Source organism: Lethenteron reissneri, chromosome 58, assembly GCF_015708825.2.
Source record: "Lethenteron reissneri isolate LAM-NWPU_2019-01 chromosome 58, ASM1570882v1, whole genome shotgun sequence".
In the NCBI taxonomy this organism is placed as follows: Eukaryota; Metazoa; Chordata; class Hyperoartia; order Petromyzontiformes; family Petromyzontidae; genus Lethenteron; species Lethenteron reissneri.
In genome coordinates, this window is record NC_083836.1 from 3,372,755 (window position 1) to 3,392,690 (window position 19,936).

General features: G+C 45.3%; 1 protein-coding gene across 4 annotated transcripts in view; it reads left to right on the forward strand.

Annotated features, from left to right (window-relative positions):
* The first annotated feature begins 2,547 nt into the window (after positions 1-2,547).
* Positions 2,548-19,936, forward strand: part of LOC133357485 (von Willebrand factor A domain-containing protein 5A-like) — a 40,323-nt gene continuing 22,934 nt past the window's right edge. For 2 of the 4 annotated variants that reach the window (XR_009756972.1, XM_061575439.1), the window contains exons 1-6: positions 2,548-2,665; positions 10,411-10,505; positions 12,724-12,929; positions 15,780-15,996; positions 18,524-18,687; positions 19,079-19,187. Coding sequence is in view for 3 of the 4 variants with exons in the window: in XM_061575439.1 (XP_061431423.1) it covers positions 10,463-10,505; positions 12,724-12,929; positions 15,780-15,996; positions 18,524-18,687; positions 19,079-19,187 (739 nt within the window). In the remaining variant the exon portion in view is untranslated. Of the gene's footprint in view, positions 2,666-7,244; positions 7,266-10,108; positions 10,132-10,410; positions 10,506-12,723; positions 12,930-15,779; positions 15,997-18,523; positions 18,688-19,078; positions 19,188-19,936 lie in introns of those variants that run through there. The other 2 variants (XM_061575440.1, XM_061575441.1) reach the window with 2 other exon arrangements.

A 19,936-nucleotide genomic window follows, 5' to 3' on the forward strand; every position in this document is an offset into this window, starting at 1 on the left:
CCGAAACGTCGTGAGAATTTTTTTATTTTAAATTTTATTACATCTTATTTTTATTATTTTTAAATCCTTTATATTAAGTTCGCTTGCTTGCTTGCTTGCGTGCTTGCTTGCTTACGACCGTGCAAACCTTTCGGTCATTTTTTAACCCACTTCCCGTGATCCAATCGAGCTGACATTTGGCACACAGACTCGTTGTGCGAGACAATTAATGTTCGTGAAATTTTTTTTCCTAAATTTTACACTGTTTAGGGAAAACAAATTAAATATTTAATTACCAATTGTTTAATACTGCAGACAATCATCTGACCCATAGGTGGCAGCCATCTCAAGCCAGAGGACGAGAGGACTCTAGCCGCCACGCATATAAAGGATTTAGAGTGAAAAACTTTGTTTTTACGGGTTATACTTATTTTATTACTTCCCTTCTACGTGACTTTACCGAAAGAACCAAGAAGACAGAATGACACCGCTTATCTTCCCACGTATTTCGTTTGTCGAGTGCTTTGTTTTATCGTCGTTTTAGATGTTAACCACCTCGTCTGGTATGCAGGAGGTCGTGGGTTCAATCCCTACTCCGACGCCTGCTGCTGTACATTTGGAGTTTGCGTGTCTCTCTCTCTCATCATCATCACGGTGGCTAGGAGATGTTAACTACCTCGCCTGGTACACAGGAGGTCGTGGGTTCAATCTCTACCCCGACGCCTGCTGCTGTATATTTGGAGTTTGCGTGTCTCTCTCTCACCGTGGTCGCGTGGATTTTTCTCCGAGCTTGTCTGGTTTTTCCCTTCCACATTTAGGATCACAAACCTGTCAACCCCTTATCGGTGCCCTACCCGTATTACAGACCAATTTAGACCTTATTGGTCACCCCGTGACCCTCAGAAATCTCAATGTTCATCCCACAAAGTTCCATCACAAAGGAGAAACATAAGGGGCCGTCCATAAATGACGTCACGCACCTGGGGGGGGGGGGGGGGTCAGACATTTGTGACGATGTGGGACGAGGGGGGGGGGGTGTTTGAGAAATGTGACGTCACATCAAATTGCGCAACTTTAAATAAATATAGACAACACGTTCTACATAATTAAATATAATTTTTTATAAATATTTTCTCCTACAACATCAGAGTGCAGCGGCACATTAAATACGCACTACAATGACAAGAGTTTAAAGCGATTTTTTTGGGGGGGGGGGGGGGCAGAGCTTTGTGACGTCATATTTGAGGGGGGGGGGTCTGACTTTTTGTGACGCCGTGTGACGAGAGGGAGGGGGGGGGCAAAAATCGTTCAAAGTCGCGTGACGTCATTTATGGACGGCCCTTCAAACAAATAGACAAAAAAATGTTGCCCGTGTTGAAACGGATGTACGTCGTATGGACCTGAAAACTCAATGTCCTTGCACAAGAACACGGGCTGATAAACCGTATGGGGTTGACAGCTATGGAATCAACATCACCACGCGTTTGAGAGTATTGTAATTTGGCTGCTATAGTATAAATTCCCACAAGATGATGATGATAAGTTTCTGAAAAAAAAGAGATACGTAGATCTGTGGCCGCCTTGCCTAGCACAGTCAAATAAAATAAAAGTTTAGTCTTTTTATTTTTGTGAAATAAAATCTTGAGATTTGGGTTACGGCCCCTATAAGAACCATCCCCTATAGACTGCCCTTCCCCCCCCCCCATAGGGCCATACCAATCATTATCACATGGTCTGGAAACTCCTATAAACTCCTTACCTGGAACAGTCACCAAAAAAGTCTACAGTCTTTTTTATTTTGTGAAATAAAATCTTGAGATTTGGGTTACGGCCCCTATAAGAACCATCCCCTATAGACTGCCCTCCCCCCCCCCATAGGGCCATACCAATCATTATCACATGGTCTGGAAACTCCTATAAACTCGCTACCTGGAACACAAAACTAAAAAGTCTATAGTCTTTTTTATTTTGTGAAATAAAATCTTGAGATTTGGGTTATGGCCCCTGTAAGAACCATCCCCTATAGACTGCTCTTCCCCCCCCCCCCATAGGGCCATACCAATCATTATCACGTGGTCTGGAAACTCCTATAAACTCCTTACCTGGAACAGTAAACTAAAAAAGTCTCCAGTCTTTTTATTTTGTGAAATAAAACCTTGAGATTTGGGTTAAGGCCCCTGTAAGAACCATCCCCTATAGGCTGCCCCCCCCCCCCCCATAGGGTCATGCCAATCATTATCACGTGGTCCGGAAACTCCTATAAACTCCTTACCTGGAACAGTAACCAAAAAAGTCTAGTCTTTTTTATGTTGTGAAATAAAATCTTGAGATTTGGGTTACGACCCCTATAAGAATCATCCCCTATAGGCTGCCCCCCTCCTCCCATAGGGCCATGCCAATCATTATCACGTGGTCCGGAAACTCCTATAAACTCCAGTAAACTAAAAAGTCTAAAGTCTTTTTGCAAGGGCTGCCCATCCCCTCTATGGGATGTGCCTCCCACAGAGCCCCGCCTATAATCATCACGTGGTACGGAAACTCCTATAAATAAACACGCACACTGAACGCACACACTACACACACACACTGCACGCAGTGCACACACGGCAAGTAGTACGCTGCACGTAGTACGCTGCACGTACTACACACACTGCACGTACTACTCACACTGCACGTACTACTCACGGTAAGTAGTGCACTGCACGTACCACACACACACTGCACGTACCACACACACACTACACACGTACCACCCACACACCACACACACACACACCACACACACACTACACACACTACACACACACACTACACACACACTACACACACACTACACACACACACTACACACACACACTACACACACACACTGCACACACACTGCACGTATCACACTGCACGTACCACACACACACTGCACGTACCACACACACACTGCACGTAGCACACACACACACTACACATACACTACACACACACACTGCACGTACCACACACACACACTACACACACACTACACACACACATTGCACGTACCACACACACACTACACACACACTGCACGTATCACACTGCACGTATCACACTGCACGTGTACGGCTGTACGTAGCACGCGGACAGGTGAAGGAAGTCGTCTTCGGCAAGGAGTGAACGAGTGCTCGAAGGGTGACGCTGTTTACATTTAAATCGTCCTCTCCTTGCATGCTCCATGCTGTAGATGTGCAGCTTCTTTACCACCTTGTATGTGTGTCTGTCTGTGTGTGTCTGTGTGTGTGTCTGTGTGTGTATTGTGTGTGTGTCTGTGTGTGTCTGTGTGTGTGTGTCTGTGTGTGTCTGTGTGTGTCTGTGTGTGTGTGTCTGTGTGTGTGTGTCTGTGTGTGTGTGTCTGTGTGTGTGTGTGTCTGTGTGTGTCTGTGTGTGTGTGTGTATGTGTGTGTCTGTGTGTGTGTGTCTGTGTGTGTCTGTGTGTGTGTGTGTCTGTGTGTGTGTGTCTGTGTGTGTGTGTGTCTGTGTGTGTGTGTCTGTGTGTGTGTGTCTGTCTGTGTGTGTCTGTGTGTGTGTGTCTGTCTGTGTGTGTCTGTGTGTGTGTGTCTGTCTGTGTGTGTCTGTGTGTGTGTGTCTGTCTGTGTCTGTGTGTGTGTGTCTGTGTGTCTGTGTCTGTGTGTGTGTGTCTGTGTGTGTCTGTCTGTGTGTGTGTCTGTGTGTGTCAGTGTGTGTGTGTCTGTGTGTGTCTGTGTGTGTCAGTGTGTGTGTGTCAGTGTGTGTGTGTCAGTGTGTGTGTGTCTGTGTGTGTCAGTGTGTGTGTGTGTGTGTCTGAACCGGTCCTGGGCCTCCCCTAGGTCGACTCAGCCTTAAATGAGTACCTGGTGCGGTGTGTAGTAAACATCGCCACTAGGGAGACAAAGGCGGCCGGGCGTGGTGCTGGCCACCCACCCCCTCGTGTGCCGTTCCGGCCTTCATAGGTGCTCGCTAACAGCACTGACCCCTACAGTCTGTTCAGGCTATACGGGGGATCTTTGTCTTGTCTGTGTGTGTGTGTCAGTGTGTGTGTGTGTGTCAGTGTGTGTGTGTCAGTGTGTGTGTGTGAGAAGACACGTCACGTGGCCTCAAGGTGCACATAGCCTGGCACAAGCGTCTTGGTGACGTCACCGCCACTTAGTGGCGAATTGCGGTTGTTGTTGTTGGATCCTCTGTTGATGGCAATGAGCCTCGGACATGATGTTGTTCGCTTCTTATTCTTGTCTGTGAGTTGCTGCTGCTGCATATGTAGTGACCGTGGCGACGAATTATTATAACACTGTCTTCTTGGTTCTTTCGGTAAAGTCACGTAGAATGGAAATAGTAAAATAATACAAATAAAACATAATAAAATAATAAAAATAAAACGTTGTCTTTCCGACAGACCTGTTCTTCACCTGAGGACGGCTGCTTGCGTTGTGGCCGAAACGTCGTGAGAATTATTTTATTATTTTTATTTTTATTATTTTATTGTGTTTTATTTTTATTATTTTATTACTTCCCTTCTACGTGACTTTAACGAAAGAACCAAGAAGATGAATCCCTGCAGTCACGAAAGCTTTAAATCGAAAAATTATAACACTGGTCAACAAAAAAAAACAAATTTTTTTCTGGCCTGGACTTTTGCAGCTGTTTTAGACTAATTTTTAAAATCCTTTATATTAAGTTCACTTGCTTGATTACGACCGTGCAAATCTTTCGGTCGTTTTTTAACCTACTTCCCGTGATCCAATCGAGCTGACATTTTGCACACAGACTCGTTGTGCGAGACAATTTATTTTCGTGAAAATTTTTTCCCAAAATTTTACACTTTTTAGGAATTTTTTTTTATATGTAATTACCAATTGCTTAATGGTGCCAGGCAATCATCTGACCCATAGGTGGCACCCATCTCAAGCCAGAGGACGAGAGGACTCTAGCCGCCACGCATATAAAGGATTTATAGTGAAAAACTTTGTTTTTACGGGTAAAATTTTTCAGGGTGCTGATTCCAAATCTGATCTCAGATTTGCTCTATCACATCTCATTTTTATGCTATCGGCATACCCCATTTTCATTGATTTTACCCGAAATTAACTCTGTCGCTTATGATTGCAAGTTGTTGCGAGTCGGTGACTGCTTTAGTGTTAAAACATGGTGCTGTATTTTTAGGATAGTGTGTTTATAATATAATTTTATGTAGATATCCACATTTATTTAATATTTTTCTTCTACAGTCTTTATTGAAAATGCAATATTTGATATCTCAAAAACCTGATGTGATGGACAAAAACTGATGCCAGATTTGGACTCAGCACCCCAAAATTACCTTAAACCCGTTGGAATACCTTATGCCAGAAAAAATTGTGTTGACCAGTGTTATTTAATGTTTACAGCACACGATGTCAATGTCGTATTTGACGAGACAACTTTGGTTTCGAATTCATCGGCGTTGAACGTAACGCATCCTCATCATATCACATCCGCTTAGGACTCCCTGACATTATTTTCCTTCCAGTTTCCAACCACAGAATCCAATTGAAAAGTCCCTCTCGTTAAATTACAAATCGGCGAACCACGCCGATGTCCCGGTCTATATTGTTAGACTGATGGCCTTAATATAAGTTGTGGTTGTTGTTGTTGTTGTTTGACTTGCATCCCACTGGGATTTTTGCACAGAGCGTTGGTGTACGGTGATTTTTCTGCAATATTTTGCTGTCTTTTCTTGGATTTTCTGTTTGCACTTAGTCACATATTCACTTTAAGATGTTTTCTTGTTTATGTTTTTGTTTTTTGCGGTTGCACCCGATTCAAGAGCCGAATGGCTCACAGGGCTATACATAATAAATGAACTTGAACTCAATATATTCCCAATATTCAAATATGCTCAATGTCCCCTCCAATATATTGATATAAAATAGAATTCTGTTTATATGATTGTGGTTATGGTTGTACTTTATTAATCCCTAATCGCTGCCATTACATACAATGAAACAAGAAAAGGTGTAAAAAAAAGTAATACAATACACTATTAGACACTTGTAAAAAATAAATAAAAAGTCCATCTACATCATTAGACCTCATTTGCCAGTACCTAAATATAATAATAGGGGTTTTCCCTTTCTTTTCTGGCAACAAAACTTAAATCTTTTTTTACAAGGATTCATGTCTGCATTAACCACAAAAATGTTATTATTAATGCTATTATTTAAAAAAATCCATCCTACGTGTTAGTGAATTTTTTTAAAATATTGTAGGCAGGAAATGACAGGAAAATAGTTTTCAAATTTAGATTTTATTTTTTTCTCTGGGGGCGGGGGGGGCCCAGATCCCCTGGAAGATTTGGGCCCCCCAATGTTGACTGCATGGCTACGGCCTTGGTATCCACATCGTTGACATGCTGCCCCCCGAATGTTGTCCCCCTCGATGTGTCTAGGACCTGGGGGGGGGGGGGTGATGGTGTAGATCTTTCTCTCTCATTCCCTGTGATCCCAAGTCGAGACTCCTCTTCTATTCCGATCTATGGCAGGTGGTAACCCGAGACTGCCACTCCCCACTACTCTCGATATGAGAACGATCTCCCACCAGTCTCTTAAAATATATTATTTTTACACGTTTCCGCTTATTAGTTTCACTTTGGTTCATTTAGTAGATGTATTTATTTTTACTGTATTTGTAATGTGATTATATTTTCATGCCGAGTGCTGCTGTATACAGCGCTTTGCATGGAGTTCTTCTTGGTTCTTTCGGTAAAGTCGCGTAGAAGGGAAATAAAAAAATAAAAAAAAATGATACATAATAAAATATTTTATTTTATTTTGTTTCATTTATTTTTCTTTTTTTAAAATAAAATAATAAAATATTTTATTTTATTTTATTATTTCCTTTCTACGTGACTTTACCCAAAGAACCAAGAAGATGAATCCCTGCAGTCACGAAAGCTTTAAATCGAAAAATACATGGAGTTGTTATTGTTATTATTATTGCCTTGGGGGGCAGGTGGGAACTCATTTGAGGCCGAGTCGACCTAAAGGGGGGGGGGGGGGGGAAGGGGTAACCGTGGATACTGAAGTGACGTGTGAGGCCTGTGTTGGGGTTGGCCTTGAACGGGGGTCGAACTCGGAGGGGTGGTGGTCTGATTCGTGTCGCAGTCGCTCCCAACAACAACATCAACAACAACAACACACACGCAGGGCGCTAACCGGCGTGGTGAAGTATGGTCAAAACAGACGAGGGATGGTGAACGTCTTGGGATGATGTGTCCATCCCATACTCTTTGGTTTTTTTCGGTAAAGTCGCGTAGGTAAAAATAAATAAATGCAAAAAAAATTATACGGTGATACTGTGTGTACTGTAGTACTGTATAGACTGTTGTACTGTACATACTGCAGTGCTGTGTACACTAGTACTGTACATACTGTATTGAACGTGCTGTAGTGCTGTATATACTGTAGTACTATATACTGTAGTACTGTACATACTGTGATACTGTTGCACTGTATGTACTGTATAAAGTGATACTGTCTGTACTGTGGGACTGTATGCACTGTATATACTGTAGCACTTCTACACTGTAGTACGGTATATACTGTGGTACTGTATATACAGTATATACTGTATGTACTGTATACACTATACGTGTGGAGGCGTACGGCCACATCTGCGTATGTTTGCGTCATACACCCACGAGCATACTGAGCCGGTGTTTGGGCCTCTCCTAGGTCGACTCGACCTCAAATGTGTTGTAGCACGGTGCGGTGTGTAGACATTGCCACTGGGGAGACAAAGGCGGCCGGGCGTGGTGCTGGCCACCCACCCCCTCGTGTGCCGTGCCGGCCTTAACAGGTGCTCGCTAACAGCACTTGCCCCTACAGTCTGTTAAGGCTACACGGGGGATCTTTGTATACATGTGTGTGTATGAGTACACTGGTTTGTGTGTGGTATGTGTCCTTAATACGCGTGTATGTACAACTATAACATTTCTATATGCGCGTGTGTATGTAAAGACATGAGTTTTTTTTTAATACGCGTGTTTATATGATTACATTTGCACAGTATTGTATGTGCGTATGTCAACCCAGAGCGCGAGTGGACTAGTGGCCACGATAATGTTCGAGGATAGGAGCGTGGCCAGGTGATGTAATAGGACCGTGTAGTCAACCTGTAGGGCCGAGTGATCTAGGGCCAGCGAGAAGGATCGGCATATAGGGGCGAGGACGCACCGTGTAGTATGAAGGAAATACGCAGAGAAACTCGGCGCTGCTGCAGTGGCGTCTTCGCCATTTTTGATGTAAGCACGTGGCTCCCTTGAACAGGACCCTGCGGGGTTGGCTGGTAGGAACGAATAACCAAAGAATATAGACATAATGTATTATTACACTTGTTTAGCCAGGAAAGCCCCACTGAGTCAAAAGGTTTTTGTAGGGTCCTGCCAAGTGTTTGCTGTAGGGGGCGATGTTGCTACACGAACGGACGGACGGACAAACGGACGGACGATATAATCTATTGGTGTCTGGTCCACTTCGTTCCTACCAGTATAAAGAATTCCGTAACCGTACAAGTGCGTCGAAGTCGTCTTTACACGAGTAACGAATTGGCATGGTTACGTGACAAACCTTACTAATTGGTGGTGGCGGGTTTAACGACACATTTACGTGATCTAACCCAACAAAACCTGTATTCATCTTCTTGGTTCTTTCGGTAAAGTCACGTAGAATGGAAATAATAAAATAAACATTAATGATAATATTTTAGACGTGAACAAAAATGAATCAAACGGATTATTGATTTCATAATTTTTTTGCTGGGGGGGGGATTTGCATAAATCTTCAAAAAGAGTTGAACTATGAGAAGCCCCCGAGTTTGCATGGGGGCAGGCGTATGGCAGTATCACCCTCCCTTGGCCTCTTACGGCCGCTTCTGCAGGGTCTACTTAAGCACAGATTTGCATTTTCGGCACATGATGACGTGGAGAGGGGGGGGCAATTTTGAAAGAAAATAAACGGGAGCGTCAAACACCGATGTGGTCCTAAAACCATATCCAGGGTTTAGCTTCGGACTTAATACAAATTTACGATCACCGTGACCTCGGCCCCTTGGCCCATGAGTCTTGCGCACTCAGAACATTGTAAATGCACAACAGGAATTGCTACTCTCCGTGGGACTAGCCGACCTGAAGAACCATGAGTTTTCTCATTATTTAAGACCTTGGCGTTCGCGTCAAGCTGCATTTCTTGCGCGGGGAAGTTCGTAAACTGGCAACCATATTCCGCTTTGGATATACAGCCCTGTGTCATTCACAGTTTCTTATAACTTTGCTCAATTAAAGAAACGTAGAAACTATTATCTATTGCACCATCAATCGTGCTGTGTTTTGCTCGGCTTTTTGGGCTTTTTAGGCCTGTACCTGGCACTGGTAATGTCATTTTTTATGACAAACTGTGCTTTATCATCACCGATTGACAAACAGCACCGGACACGTAAACATAGACGAATCGTAAACGGTGACTACACTACACACTCCTCCAGCTGAACAGTGCCTGTGCACTGGGTTAGTGGCTGCATTATGAGGCTTGCTAAACTTATCAACCCGCCTTACCCAACTCTCTGTCGGTCCGTTTTATTAGCATCCGTGAATCCGCCTAAAGTCACTGAGACCGTGGCTGAACTCATCCCAGTTGATAAGCACAGCCTGCAGGTACAGCCCGTTTGTCAGCCCAATGTTGGATAAAGGGGCCCTCCTTGTGCCGTGCGGGCAGGGAAGGTCAGCTGACCATTCTTCACAACGATGGGGAAGTAGACAGCAGCATTGGGCGTTGATGCAAATCGCCTCGACAATGCCTACGATTCACGCACGGTGGTTACTCACTTCTTGGCTCGCGATGTCTGACAGGATCGGGTACATTCCAAGTGGGGTTTTTCCCCCCTTCGGCACGTGTAGGTGATACCAACGCATTTCACCTTTAAATTTATTTCGGGCTTACTGAGTGGTAGTTGCTATAGCAATCAATAGGGCCATTTAAAATGTGCCTCCAGGTGTCATGACCCATCGTCCCTAGCCAAGCGTCCTGGATAGCCGTATGTGAACTAGTGGACATGTGTGAAAAAGAGCTACCTCGCTCATGGGATTCCTCCAGGATAAATAAATATTCTGATGTATGTATGTAGAACTTCTTTCGCACCGTACGTAACCAACCGCCCTAATATGAGGTGCGGGGTGGGGGGACAACAATCTGAACACAAAAATCGGTTCTAAAGAAATTCTTTTAAATCTGGTGTACCAGGTGTAACTTATTTCCATTATTTAAAACAACATCCTAACACCTGAACCTGTTCTCTTATGTGACGTCACCGCACAAGAGTGACCATGCAGATCGATGTACAACAAAGTCAAGACGGGCATTGCGCCTGATCCGTGTGTGTATTCTCTCTTAGTGTGCAACTAGGAGGCCGATATTTCACTGAACGGGACGTCTTGGCTGACGGGATGGAAGGTGGCCTCGTCTATCACCATGCGTCCTCGCGGAAAGGTGAGCCGTGTGAGCAGCTTGCGACCTCATCGAAACAGCCGTCACGCACTTTAGCAAAGTAGGCGTAATTCTCCCACTTGTGCTTTTGAGTAGTAAGATGCTATCTCCCCATATACGTACGTTGCGTTGGCAACTGCAAGTTGTCTCGGGTAGGTTTGCGACGGTGATAATTGTGAGTGAGTAACGCGGTGGCGTACCCACCGCGATGTGTCCCGCTGTCGCACTGCGTGGGCGTAGTTGTACATTCTGTGTCGCCAAACCTCATCGTTGCATTCTTGTTGGGGGAGATTGTTTTCGCTTGAACGATTGACGCGGCACTTTATGGGAACGCGTCTGCTGGCGCGCTAAACGAGGTCTTGCCGTATTTCCCGCACCTCCGATGGGCACGGTTGGCTACGTGCAGTGCGAAAGTAGTTCTATGTACGCACATTACATACTTGGTGACAAAAAATAACAATAGCTTTTACCCTTTATGGCAGTGAAACAGGAGATTTTAAGATGTTCAAACACCAAATAAATGCTATTTGCAAGGCATCAAGTCTGTGTTAACTACACATTGTGGTAAAACATGCAAACAAATATGCTCTGATTCTAGATTTGAAGTTTTCGTGACTGCACGGAGGTAAAAACAAAATTAATTAAAATGAAAACAACTAAATTAAATCAGTTATTTTTATTTATTTGTTTTTTACCTACGTGACTTTACCGAAAAAAACAAAGTACAGTAAACACTGTCTTTGAACCTGATTGGCCTAAACCAGAGGCATTATTTTTAAATCCTTTATATTAAGTTCGCTTGCTTGCTTACGACCATGCAAATCTTTCGGTCGTTTTTTAACCCACTTCCCGTGATCCAATCGAGCTGACATTTTCCACACAGACTAGTTGTGCGTGACAATTAATGTTCGTGAAATTTTTTTTCCAAAATTTTACACTTTTTAGGACAAAAATATTATTTTTAATCACCAATTGCTTAATGGTGCAATGCAATCATCTGACCCATAGGTGGCAGCCATCTCAAGCCAGAGGACGAGAGGACTATAGCCGCATATAAAGGATTTATAGTGAAAAACTTTGTTTTTACGGGTTATACTTTTTTATGGCCTAGTCTCACCGTGTCAGCACAGAGAACGCCAAAAGGGGTAAAACCTCTTCTTATTTTTTCATCATTTTTTGATGCAGGGACTCCTCTACTTATGAACGAGTTAGGTTCCAGAGGTCCCGTGCGTAAGTCGATTTGTTCGTAAGTCTACCTTTACTCCCGTTAATTCCAAACACGCTGCACGGCATGTGCACTAAACACGGGGAATGGCTTTAAAAGTTGTATAATCGCCAGTAGATGTAGATGCCACCGCTTCGTCACATTCTGCAGATGTAGATGCCACCACCGTCATCTATTGCGCGGCCGTTGAACTTGCGACTCTTGGACAGAACGGGCACCTGGACATACGGACCAGTGGTTTGTTGATATCGCTGAAAGTTCGTTAGTACTATAAAATCACGACGTTTCGGAGGCAACACAAGTCTCCGTCATCAGGTGGGACCGTCACAGCCAGATGCAGCAAATCTGGCTGTGACGGTCCCACCTGATGACAGAGACTTGTGTTGCCTCCGAAACGTCGTGATTTTATTGTTTTATTTTTATTAATTTTTATTTCATTTTTTTCCTACGTGACTTTACCGAAAGAACTAAGAGTATCAATCCTTGCAGTCACGAAAGCTTCAAATCTAGAATTCGTAAGTACTCGCAAAAAAAGGTCACCATAGATTACGTACGTACTTGTTGCCGACCGTGACGGTTCTGCTGGCGATGAGTCCGCTGAGGTTTTGGGTGTTTTTAAATCCTTTATATTAAGTTCGCTTGCTTGCTTAGGACCGAGCAAATCTTTCGGTCGTTTTTTAACCCACTTCCCGTGATCCAATCGAGCTGACATTTTCCACACCGACTCGTTGTGCGTGACAATTAATGTTCGTGAAATTTTTTTTCCAAAATTTTACACTTTTTAAGACAAAAATATTATATTTAATTACCAATTGCTTAATGGTGCCATGCAATCATCTGACCCATAGGTGACAACCATCTCAAGCCAGAGGACGAGAGGACTATAGCCGCCACGCATATAAAGGATTTAGAGTGAAAAACTTTGTTTTTACGGGTTATACTTATTGTTCTTTTAACTTTTACTTTTTTACTACCCCACGCGGTCTCCTGCCCCAGTGGTGCCGCTGAAAAGCATCGCAGTGAAGGTGTTGGTGCGGGGCTTCGTGGCTGACGTGAAGGCCTCCATGGTCTACCGCAACGACGAAGCGTTCCCCATCGAGCCTTCCTTCTTCTTCCCTCTTGACGACGACTCGGCCGTGCACGCGTTCCGCGCACGCATCGCCGACAGAGAGATGAGCGCGGCGCTGAAGGAAAAAATGGAGGTGCGTTCTCGCGCACGCGCGCGCGTGTGTGTGTAGGGAGCGGTGGTGTCAGTCGACCTGTGGCATCTGGGTCTGCCCCGTGACCTCCTGCCAGCGGGCGTTCGACACTTCACGTGGCCTCAAGGTGCACATGGCCTGGCACAAGCGTCGTGGTGACGTCACCATCACTTAGTGGTGAATGGCGGTTGTTGTTGGTGTAGCGGTTAGCGCGCTGCGCTACGAACCCAGCAACCCCCAGTTCGATTCGCGCCCACGGCCAACACCAGTGACGGTTATTTGAACCGGTCCTGGGCCTCCCCTAGGTGGACTCCGCCTCAAATGCTTACCTGGTGCGGTGTATAAAAACATCGTCACTGCGGAGACAAAGGCGGCCGGGCGTGACGCTGGCCACCTACCCCCTCGTGTGCCGTGCCGGCCTTCATAGGTGCTCGCTAACAGCACTTGCCCAACTGTGTTTGGGCTACACGGGGGATCTGCGTCATTTGCGTGCGTGCGTGCGCTCGCTAACAGCGCTTGCCACGACAGTCCCCTAAGGCTACGTACGTGGGGAGGGATCCTTTGTATTTGTGTGCGTGTGTGCTCGCGCGAGTGACGCCATGGGGAGTGGTAGGGTGCGGTTAGTGCACAGCGCAACGAACCCTGCGAACCGAATTGTATTCCCGCTTGGCGAATATCCAAACTGGACTTTACTTCTCTCCTAGGTTGACTTGAAATAAGCACCTGGCATGGCGTGTAACTATCTGCACTGGGGAGACAAAGGCTGCCGGGCAGCTGGCCACACCATGCCCTCGTATGCTATGCCGGTTTGAATAAGCGCTTCGCTAACAGTCTGTTAAAAAGCTGCATGGGGGGACCTTTGAATTATACCACCAAAATCTAACCCCCTTCCTCGTTCAAATAATTTTCAATTACGCACTCATTAACCCCACTTCACACATAACACGTAGCACGAATTTCGAGGTTACTCTTCAACATGTACATCGTCAAGCTACTGGTGTGGTTTCGTACACGTCCGGGGTGTGGTCTTCTTCACACACAAAGGCGCAAAAACTCCAAGCCGATGGTAATGCCTGTAAGCATGCATGCATGTATTACTTACTTACTCACTCCTCTTCGCTGCCTGTGGAGCATGAGGCTGCAACAAGACTGCAGGTTTCTCTGCTCCACCCGAAGACAGGCCCATGGTCTTTAGTTGAGTCTATGTATGTGTGTGTGTTGAACTTCTTTGATGCTGTGCATAGAAAATCCTGCTAAACCGGAGGTGCGGGGGGTGGGGGGGACGGACAACAAAACTTAAACATGAAAAAGCAGTTCTGAAGAAATGAGTTTTTAATCTGCGAGCACAGACTTGCAGATGTATTCTCATCGTAACGTAATGTATTTTAAGAGAATTACCAATGGCGCAACAACGCGTGTGTGTGAACGTAATGGCGGAGATGAGGCGAGTGAAATAGACGAGAGGAAGCAATAGGGGGGCGGACCTGCGATGCGTGAATTTGGTGAAAGCAAAATTGGATTGAATGAATGGGGTTAATGAGTGACAGCCATGCGATGGGAATATGAAGAGGAAACAGGAACCCCCTGGAAGTCTATCGGGCAGCAAGTCCCACTGGGTGAAGACCCCGGGGCCGGCTCAGGACCACGCTGGCAGGACCACGTCGCTCGGCTGGCCTGGGAACGCCTGGGAATTACCCAGCAAGGGTAGAGTCTTTGTATAGTAGTGTATAGTGTAGTGTATAGAGTAGTAGTGTAAAGCAATGTATAGTAATGTATAGCGTACTTGGTGTATAGTAATGTAAAGTGTAGTAGTGTAGTGTATAGTAATGTAAAGTGTAGTAGTGTAAAGCAATGTATAGTAATGCATAGCGTACTTGGTGTATAGTAATGTAAAGTGTAGTAGTGTAGTGTATAGTAATGTAAAGTGTAGTAGTGTAAAGCAATGTATAGTAATGTATAGCGTACTTGGTGTATAGTAATGTAAAGTGTAGTAGTGTAGTGTATAGTAATGTAAAGTGTAGTAGTGTAAAGCAATGTATAGTAATGTATAGCGTACTTGGTGTATAGTAATGTAAAGTGTAGTAGTGTAGTGTATAGTAATGTAAAGTGTAGTAGTGTAAAGCAATGTATAGTAATGTATAGCGTACTTGGTGTATAGTAATGTAAAGTGTAGTAGTGTAGTGTATAGTAATGTAAAGTGTAGTAGTGTAAAGCAATGTATAGTAATGTATAGCGTACTTGGTGTATAGTAATGTAAAGTGTAGTAGTGTAGTGTATAGTAATGTAAAGTTAAGTAGTGTAAAGCAATGTATAGTAATGTATAGCGTACATGGTGTATAGTAATGTAAAGTGTAGTAGTGTGTAGTAATGCTAGAGTCTGTCACCAGGGAAAGGGAGGTCTGGACCTCCCTCAGTTTAACACGTAGGCTTTCGCGACCAATATTATTCATAATCAACGTTTTTGGGTTTAGATCGCGTTATTTATAAATGTGTCGTAATCCTCCACCACCCGACACGGCCAATCAGTAAAAAAGTGTCAACGCACCGGTGGGCTAAAGTAGTGAACTATTTGTCTTTTTGTCAATGTGACACTTTTTTACTGATTGGCCGTGTCGGGTGGTGGAGGGTTACGACACATTTATAAATAACGCGATCTAAACCCATAAACGTTGATTATGACTGGACCACCCTACTCGACATACTGCCGCCACAACCCTCACCAGAACGCGGCGGTGGTGCTGGTACTGGTGATGAGTCGTGGGCTGAGCTGGGGGGAACAGCGAGGTGAGTTGTTAAGGCGAGGAGCAGGAACGCCCCAAACGAGCGAAGGTGCGAGTGACCGCTTTATTTCAGGCCGAAGATGAATACGATGACGCCATCGCCATGGGGCGCCGGGCGTTCAGGCTGTCGAAGGAGTGCGGGGACGTCTTCCACTGCATGCTGGGTAACCTCGGCGCCGGCGAAGAGGCGGAGCTGTCGCTGGAGTTTGTCTCGGAGCTCGGAGTGGAGGCCGACGGCGCCGTTCGCTTCTGTCTGCCCACCGTGCTCAACCCTCGCTACTCGCTGCAGGGTACCCGCACGTTTTGTTCGTCACCCGACGGAGCATCGTCGCCCGCCCTAAGTCGCATCCACCGCACGCGGACCATGGCGGCAAGATAGCGGGCACGTGACGACGCGTGAATGGACGATTTAGAAAAACTATCCGGCAGTTGTAAGGCTGTGGGTTATACAGCACGGACCGTACAATGAGTTACGACGCAACGCCCCCAGATCCTCCGCGCCAGGATGATATGCTCGACTGCTCCTGGAGCGGTTATCTGGCGTGAACTACGTTAATGTGAAATTTTAGTTTGTGTGTCGCTTTGCGTCCACGTCAGCAGCCGCACGGAAGTAGGAGAGCGCACGCACAGCTAGTCACCATTCACAGAGAGGGCTGGAGCTGGCTGCTGATCTTTACGGCATTCCGACACCGTGATGTCGTACAACAATGAAGCCGGAGATGGCACTGCAGCGTTGCAACTGAACGTCTTTAGATTTCGATTTAAAGCTTTCGTGACTGCAGGGATTCACCTTCTTGGTTCTTTCGGTAAAGTCACGTAGAAGGGAAATAATAAAATAAAATATTATTTTATTATATTATTTTATTATATTTTATTTTTATTATTTTATTATTTCCCTTCTACGTGACTTTACCGAAAGAACCAAGAAGAAGAACGTCTTTATACCGTATTTTTTTCCCCCAATTTACTAAAACTTCAAACTTGTGTCACACAGCCCGAGACGAGACTGCCTAGGCACGTGTCTACAAAGTTTTAACGGAGTGCCCTTTAATTTATACTCTCTGGTTCTTTCGGTAAAGTCACGTAGGATAGAGAACACGACGTTTCGGTTGCAACACAAGCGGCCGTCTTCTTGTGTTGCGACCGAAACTTCGTGTTTTCTTTCATAATTTTTTCTACCCACGTGACTTTAACGAAAGAACCAGAGAGTATTGATTCCTGCAGTCACGAAAGCTTCAAATCAAGATTGCCCTTTAATTTGTCACTTTGCAGCCAGAGGTTGATGGATCACGTGGCGATTGTGAAGCTCCCAAAGGCCTTTGCACTTTAAAGTGCCGGAAACAAATTGTGAACGCATCTGCGCATACTTTTTTACGCGTTTTCCCCTCTTGTTCGTCGATTTTCTCTCGGCGCGCTCCCTTCTTTGGCCTCCCACGTGCAAAACAAACCGTTCGGGGGGGATAAAAGACCTGAAACCTTAAAGGATTCTCGCGGGATAAAAATTTACCCGTAAAAACAAAGTTTTTCACTATAAATCCTTTATATGCGTGGCGGCTAGAGTCCTCTCGTCCTCTGGCTTGAGATGGCTGCCACCTATGGGTCAGATGATTGCCTGCCACCATTAAGCAATTGGTAATTAAATATAAAAAAATTTTCCTATAAAGTGTAAAGTTATGGAAAAAAATTTTCACGAAAATAAATTGTCACGCACAACGAGTCTGTGTGCAAAATGTCAGCTCGATTGGATCACGGGAAGTGGGTTAAAAAACTACCGAAAGATTTGCACGGTCGTAAGCAAGCAAGCAAGCAAGTGAACTTAATATAAAGGATTTTAAAAATGCAGGTTGGGCTTGCAATCTGGAGGCCCGCTGGGTCGAGCCGCCCCTTTTCGGCACGGCACTCGAAGCAACGTCGCAAGCTTCTTTAATTGCCACGCCTGTTATCCTCCAAGCAATGCAGAGTGGGGGGTACACCGCAGTCGATGGGCGGGACGCGTGGTGGGGTTACCCCCCCACCCCCGCCACCTCTTCCATCGTGTCTGGCTGTCGTGGGAGAGAGGAAGGCCTCCAGGGCTCCCTCTAGTGGGACGGCCCTTCTGCCAGCAGTGCCGTAAACAAGCAGTTGCAGAGGCTGCACCTTTATATTATGAGGGCGATACGTTTCGTGTTTTTCGTCGGGACACTCTTGGGAGTGAGTCTGTCGTTGGTATGTTGACCTCTCGCCTGGTTTGAAGCGAAACAAAACTCGAAGGCTTCCTTGAACCGTTTAACACTTACAGTAAAACCTTGGATTGCGAGCATAATTCGTTCTGGAAACGTGTTTATAATCCAAAGCACTCGTACATCAGTTGTGATCACGTGACGCTCGGCAGACAAAGCGTGTACACGTACTGCTCGTATTGCAAGACCTCGCTCGTTTATCAAATTAATATTTATTTAAATTTTTTGCTCGGCTTGCAAAACACTCGCAGACCAAGTTACTCGCAATCTAAGGTTTTACTGTATTCGGCTTTCGCGGACCAATATCCATTTATAATAGAGGTTTTTGTTTAAGACTGAAACAGGATGATCTCTCCACAGCTCTGGTTGTCTCGCCTGATGACGCTGCTCGTTGTTGTAATTACCGGCGAAATGTCACAGTGGTGGGTTTACTCTCCCAACACGCAACCGGTGTGCGAATCGGCACGTTTTCGTTCACGTGGCGGCGGGTTTAACGACAGGCACCGACATTTACGCGATCTAACCCAAACCAACGCCGGTCGTGGAGACTTGTTGAAACAGTCACTCGATGTCGCACCCTCTGCTTTGTTGCCCCTAGGCATGGCGGACCGAGTATCGTACCTGGCGCCGTCCCAGGACGTGCCCTACACCCTGTCGTTCACGCTCACGGCCGAGAACCCCGGGGGGATCCGCGACGTCTCCTCTCCCAGCGGCCTCCTGGGGCCTGCTGCGTTCGCCGAGTCTGACAGAGCCTCGGCCCAGGTGCGTCCCACCGCTTTCAACGGTTACCGCCCCACCCTCCCGCCCCCCGTTGGGTTATCTTTGTTTTGGCTTGCTGGTAAAACGCAATATTGTACGTTCTCCTATAGCGCTGTGGTAGTTGCTTTCCCGACGAGCGCCGCGTTATTGAAAATTCGCGTTACAATAAGTAATATGGGTTGAACCACAGTCCGCAAAAACACGCGAGATGCGAACGCAGACCGAACAAAGACTGCGCGGGGCGTGGGTAGCGTCTGGAAGCATCCATCAGCATCCCGCCTCATGCGATGATGATGCTATGCCGAGGCAGCCGTTCCCACCGTTTTCAATCCAACTCTTGCGACGTATAATAATAGGGTTTCTCCCCTTTTTTCTGGCCTGTTACTCCCAACAGGTGTCCCTCGAAGGAGACTTCAAGTTTGATCAGGACATCGAGGTGCTGATTTACTATGAGCAGAAGCATCAACCGTTTGCGCTCATCGAGCCTGGACTCCCAGCGACGGGTGAGTGCGCGCGTGGGTCGGGGGAATGCGTTGAGGGTGCGGGTGGCAGTACAGGAAAAGCTCCGATGTCCGGCACTTTTTGCCATCCGGAATGCTTTTATTAACCGGCATCTGTCGTGGGCGGCAAGACTGTAGAGATTTTATTCTCGATTTTAAGTTTCCGTGACTGCAAGAATCCATACTCTTTGGTTCTTTCGGTAAAGTCACGTAGGTGAAAAAAATAAAAAATAACAATAAAATAAAACTAATGACGCCGTGAGTTTGTAGAGATCTTCCTTCGCGTATCCGGGGAATTAATCCGATAGCCGTCCGGCGTCTTGCTGTGCACTTCTCGTTTATCTGTTGTTGTTTCTTGGTTCTTTTGGTAAAGTCACGTAGAAGGGAAATAATAAAAAAATAAAAATTCAACATAATAACATCATAAAATTTCGATTTAAAGCTTTCGTGACTGCAGGGATTCATCTTATTGGTTCTTTTGGTAAAGTCACGTAGAAGGGAAATAATTAAATAATAAAACATAAATAATAAAATAATTGCATTTCGATTTAAAGCTTTCGTGACTGCAGGGATTCATCTTATTGGTTCTTTTGGTAAAGTCACGTAGAAGGGAAATAATAAAAAAATAAAAATTCAACATAATAACATCATAAAATTTCGATTTAAAGCTTTCGTGACTGCAGGGATTCATCTTATTGGTTCTTTTGGTAAAGTCACGTAGAAGGGAAATAATTAAATAATAAAACATAAAT